This window comes from Topomyia yanbarensis, chromosome 3, assembly GCF_030247195.1.
Source record: "Topomyia yanbarensis strain Yona2022 chromosome 3, ASM3024719v1, whole genome shotgun sequence".
Lineage (NCBI taxonomy): Eukaryota > Metazoa > Arthropoda > Insecta > Diptera > Culicidae > Topomyia > Topomyia yanbarensis.
Window position 1 is genome coordinate 400,785,037 of NC_080672.1, and position 4,983 is coordinate 400,790,019.

A 4,983-nucleotide genomic window follows, 5' to 3' on the forward strand; every position below is an offset into this window, starting at 1 on the left:
ATTGATATTTGCTATATTAAGTTGGATTTTTGTGTTTCGAATTCATCTCGTCAGTAAATGGCACTAACCAAGCTAGAAAATGTATCTACACTAGTACCCAAATCAACACTAGTTAGATGATTTATCTAAACCACAGAGAACAGACATCCATGATCGAACAAAAATATTTGAAAAACGTGTGTAAACATTTGAATTTATATACGATAAACACTAGCGCCGCCACACCAACCTATCCCAACTACCTGTCAAATCCATTTCGGAACCGGTTCGAAATTTTGCAAGGATTTAGTATGGAATCTTGCTCAAAGAAAGCAACCGATTCCTACACTATCGGTTGATGCATTTGAGCTGGAATTCATGCTGGAAGTCCGAACCGGTTCCGGACTAGTTTGACTGGGTAGAGGAATAGCCGCTGTCATTTCTGTCGAACTCAGCCACAAAAAAAAACATGACGACAGTAGCACACCTGGTTTGGATATCCCAACTACCTTCGAAACCGTTAGAGATTTTACACAAGTTGAATGCTGAAGATGGACGTCTGTTCTCTGTGTCTAAACAGCCATGCGCCATATACGACGCCTAAAGTAATTGGTAAAATGTCAAAATACACATTTACTTTTACGCTCTTACTTTGATTGCATCTTGATTTCGAAATGGACCGTTGCCAGATAATTTTTATTTCCTGGGTTAGGTTATACCACAGAGAACTGACATAAAAGTAAAGTTTTCAACTTGTGTAAGAAATAAAACTGTCGCTTTGAAATGACAACAGCAAGTACCAGCATGCCACTGGCCTTCAGTTAAACCCATTCCGGAACCGGTTCGAATTTCTGAATGAAGTCAGGGGCCCTATTCTCACAGTCACGTCACCTAATGACTAGAAGAAAATTTCCTTCTAGTCGCCAAATGACGTGACCGTGAGAACAGGGCCCCAGAATGGATTGCAACTAAAATGCAAAAACCGATTCCGACTCAATCGGTTGTTGCATTTGAGCTGGTATGCACTCTGGCTCCATTCAGGATCCCGAATCAAATTCCGAATGGTTTGGCCGGGTTCGGCGCTTCGAGCAATCGCTACACGGGACATTCACAGGTATTTAACGGCTTTCTCAGTCTTAATACTCTAGGCAAACGATTTAATTTTAGATTGCCCGACGCTTTGGCGGTCTTTTTTGGATTTTCCCTTGAAAAAGGCCACCAAAAACGGCCGAAACGTCGGGCAATCTAAAATTAAATCGTTTGCCTAGAGAATTAAGGCTAAGAAAGCCGTTAAATACCTGCGAATATTCCGTAACCAGTCGACAAACACCCAACCATAACCCCAATATGGCTAGCTACACGGGACTTGTGTGCAAACCTGGATACAATGGTGACTCACGCATGCATTCTTGTATGCGATGGTGATTCCCAACATATTTTCATTTAAATGTTTACACAGGGTTTTCGGGAAAGTTTGTTCCAGCTTATATGTCTATTCTCTGTGGTAATACGCTTCAGGAACATCTGTCTAAGGTTTTGCAGTTCGATTCGGCTTAGCTGGACGAGATTAACGCCGACCAGCTGTTGAAGGCGACGGCCTTTCGCAAAGAATCCTGCGATCCACTCTTTTCCCGGCTTACTCAAACATAGGGGCTTAGATTAAGTCGGGCAGGACGTGTAAAAACCGATGTGGCGTAGTCTGATTGGATAGTGGAACCATAATGAAATTGGCAACACTAGCAAAAAGTAAACAAAAATAAACACTCCGGATGAACTTTAATTGTCACTTGACATTTCGTCGATTTTTCATTCGAGCCAATAAGGGGGGACGTATTAAACCAAAAAGCTTCCGTCACATGCGAACGAAAATCCAGCATTTTGTGTGTCAATGTCAAATGACATTGCGGTTCTTATGAGCCAACAACAAGGCTGGATGTTGTTGGCTCGAATCAAAATTCGTCGAATGTAAACAAAGTTCATTCTGTAGTATCAAAATGGCGCTCAGATGGCAAAATCGTTTGAATTCAACGGGGAACTGGAACGTTCCGACAATTCCAGATGTGGAACATTGCAAGCGAAAATGTGGTTCACGCTTATGAAGGTTGCTTTCATACAGTTTTATCATGTCAGAAGTTTGGCTGGGGTCGCTACGCCCAGTGACTATTGGAATGTCATTGCCGAGCACCGATTAGAGAAGCACTGCGGATTCTGTTAATGATATTTAACCCTCATTGGCCCATCACTCCGTTAGTCATTTATTTGAACAGTCGGTTGCAAGAAATCTCGTGTTCCGGCATTGATCAGATGAACAACACATGGCGAATCTGGCTGAGAATACTACCTCAAATCGGACGAGTCCAGATTCAACGTTGCGTTCACTCAAATTTCAGGCAGGGCTTCGAGCATGTTCAATTTCACAAACTCAAAAATCCTGGGTGGAAGCATTGTGCTTTGGAAAAACCGATCAAAACAATATATCAAATCGACCATCTCAAATGTCCTCCAAATGTCCCAGGAACTGGTGGCAGTCAAGTCAGGAGCTGGACCAAAAGCGTGAACAACGCACAAAAAACTGTGAGATGATTGTACATTTCAAGAAATTCGAATTCGAACATTTGAACGCGGGACTTGGCCTGAAAACTTTCGCAAAGTTTCTTACAAAAAGGCCAAGAAATGATCCGCATTGAAAACGTACAAGGTGCAGAATTGCCCAAATCGGGACAAACGCCAGCAGAGTATTACGAAATATTGGTGCTACTTTTTTATTATAGAGGTTTACTTCTTTCTTCGGGTTACAAAAATCTCTGGAAAAATTTCAAACCCTATGTGTGGGGTTGGGAATCAAACCCAGGTAAGCTGCGTACAAGGCAATCGTTTTACCAACTACGCTATGCCCGCCCATATGCCGCTGCCTACGCCTTTGATGATGAGGTCTAAAGCGGATTTTAAGCAGTTGCCAAGGCTGGAGTATTTCAAGGATAAAAACTAGTTTGATGTTGATGACCGTTTCAAACGTAAAATGCTGTCCAAATTCGCTTCGAAGTACCTGGTTTGGCAGACCGTATGCACTTGTGGTACACCTAGTGAACCATGAACTGTGAGCTTCAAAAGTCTGGTCTGTAGCCACTAAAAACACTATTTACTCTTTTTTCACCCTTCCTCCCAATGGAACTACATCAAAGTATTACTTCGTGGGAGGCTCGTTGTGCTTTCTTCGCACATCTTTGTTTTGCTCAAGAGTTGTCTCGGATCCTCGCTTGATCCATGAAATGGCTCGACCTTTGATCCATTCAGCTCTCAACTCTACTCTTGCTTTTCGTCCCTCCATCTATCACGTCACCATTTAGCACTCGTCTCAGTGAACGATTTAGCTTCTGATTTCATGAGCCATTTAGCTCCTGATTCCGTGAGTCATTCATTCCCCAACCTTCTTACGATCTACTCGGATAGTCACCGGCGGTAAACTCACCCTACTCCGACTGAGAGTTTTGCGACGGTGGAATTTCTCCACACTCCGATACCCGCTTTCTTGAGCCATTTAGCTCCCAGCTTTATCGGGATCGACTATACTCTCGGTACCGATGTGTATTTCGTGAGCCAATTAGCTCCCAGCCAAATTAGAATCCACCCTACTGTATTTTCCTCGGCGGTGGATTTATCCCGATCCCGATGCTTGTTTCACGAGCCATTTAGCTCCTCGCTTCCCGATCTACTCGATCTATTCCCCGGCGATGTACCTAGCCTACTCAACAGGCCAGCTAATAGGTGTCGAGGTCTGTCCAGCGATTCCGGATGGAGCGTTACCTCCGGTTCCCTGGTGCCCCAACGACCCGCTGCTGGCTGTTCAACGTGGTTTAATCGATCTAACCCCCGGCGGCGAATCAAGGCCACTCACGAGCCACCCGGTAACACGAGGTCGGTCCGGCGATCCCGGTAGAGCCTGGCATTCGGTTCACTGGCGCCTCGATGCCCCGAACCCGGTGCTGTATCGCGTACTACTCGAATGGTTCCCGGTGGTTGAGCAAGTATATTCCGGCGGAGAGTTCCCCGGCCGCGGATTTGTCGTTTCACAGCTGCGCTGCTTTATTGGTCCCTTTGCCACTTCCTCTGCAGCTCGGAGGGTGTACTCGACACTACTCTGATGACCGCATCCCAGATATGCTCATTGTGGTACATCTCTTCGACGATATTGTCGACTTTCACGCCGAGTATTATCAGTAGAACTGAAGTTATTGCAGTTAAATTGATTGGATTCCATTGAAGCAGTGCTGTCAATGACAGTTCCAGTTAAAGGTGAAAAATGAAGTATTCATATAACTTCGTTGTCTTGCAATATCATTGAAAACTGATCAACCCGTTAAATTTAGACTGTCTTCGACTATCTTTTCCATGGATTTGGAGTATATTAATAGGAGAATTCTATTGATCAAAACACATTTTTCCTATTTCACGACACCAACAGTTCTAAGGAAAAATAGTTTTGTACGCAAAGGTTGGTCACTACTCGGGTTCTTGTTTGCCCGGCGGATTTTAGAATTTCGTATGTACAGTAAAGGGTAAACAAACAAAATAAATTATTGAATTTACCGACTATTATTCATCACATCCACTCTTCTTCACTGCTCTACACGCTTATTCTTAATCTGTTGCTGTTGGCGGAAAGGCAACTGTTTCGTCCGACCGGCCGGGACTACAACGGCCGAGTTCTCCCGGAATGTCGTTAGCTGCTCCGGCAGCGCTCCTTTGCGTTTAGCTAGAGAGGAGAGCTTGGCTCCTTTGTTGGAACCTTTTGGCGAACCGACACCGTACACTTCACTATAGTGCCCGAACCACGGGCCGGCACTTTTGATGGTTTTAGCTTGCCGTTGCACGCGCACATTGAAATAATTTCCTAGTGACGGGAAACTGTCCCGAGAAAAACTTATTCATGGACGTCTGTTGATCGTCGTGGTTCGTCACTTTCTCCTCGTTCACGATCGCTGCCTTTCCTTCTCCGTGTAAACA

At 44.5% G+C, this 4,983-nt stretch overlaps 1 protein-coding gene across 1 annotated transcript in view; it reads left to right on the forward strand.

Moving 5' to 3' along the window:
* Positions 1 to 4,121, forward strand: part of LOC131688327 (uncharacterized) — a 6,015-nt gene extending 1,894 nt beyond the window's left edge. Inside the window, exon 3 of the mRNA XM_058972530.1 lies at positions 3,733 to 4,121. Coding sequence (XP_058828513.1) covers positions 3,733 to 4,121 — 389 coding nt within the window. The remainder of the gene's footprint in view (positions 1 to 3,732) is intronic.
* Positions 4,122 to 4,983: the final 862 nt, after the last annotated feature.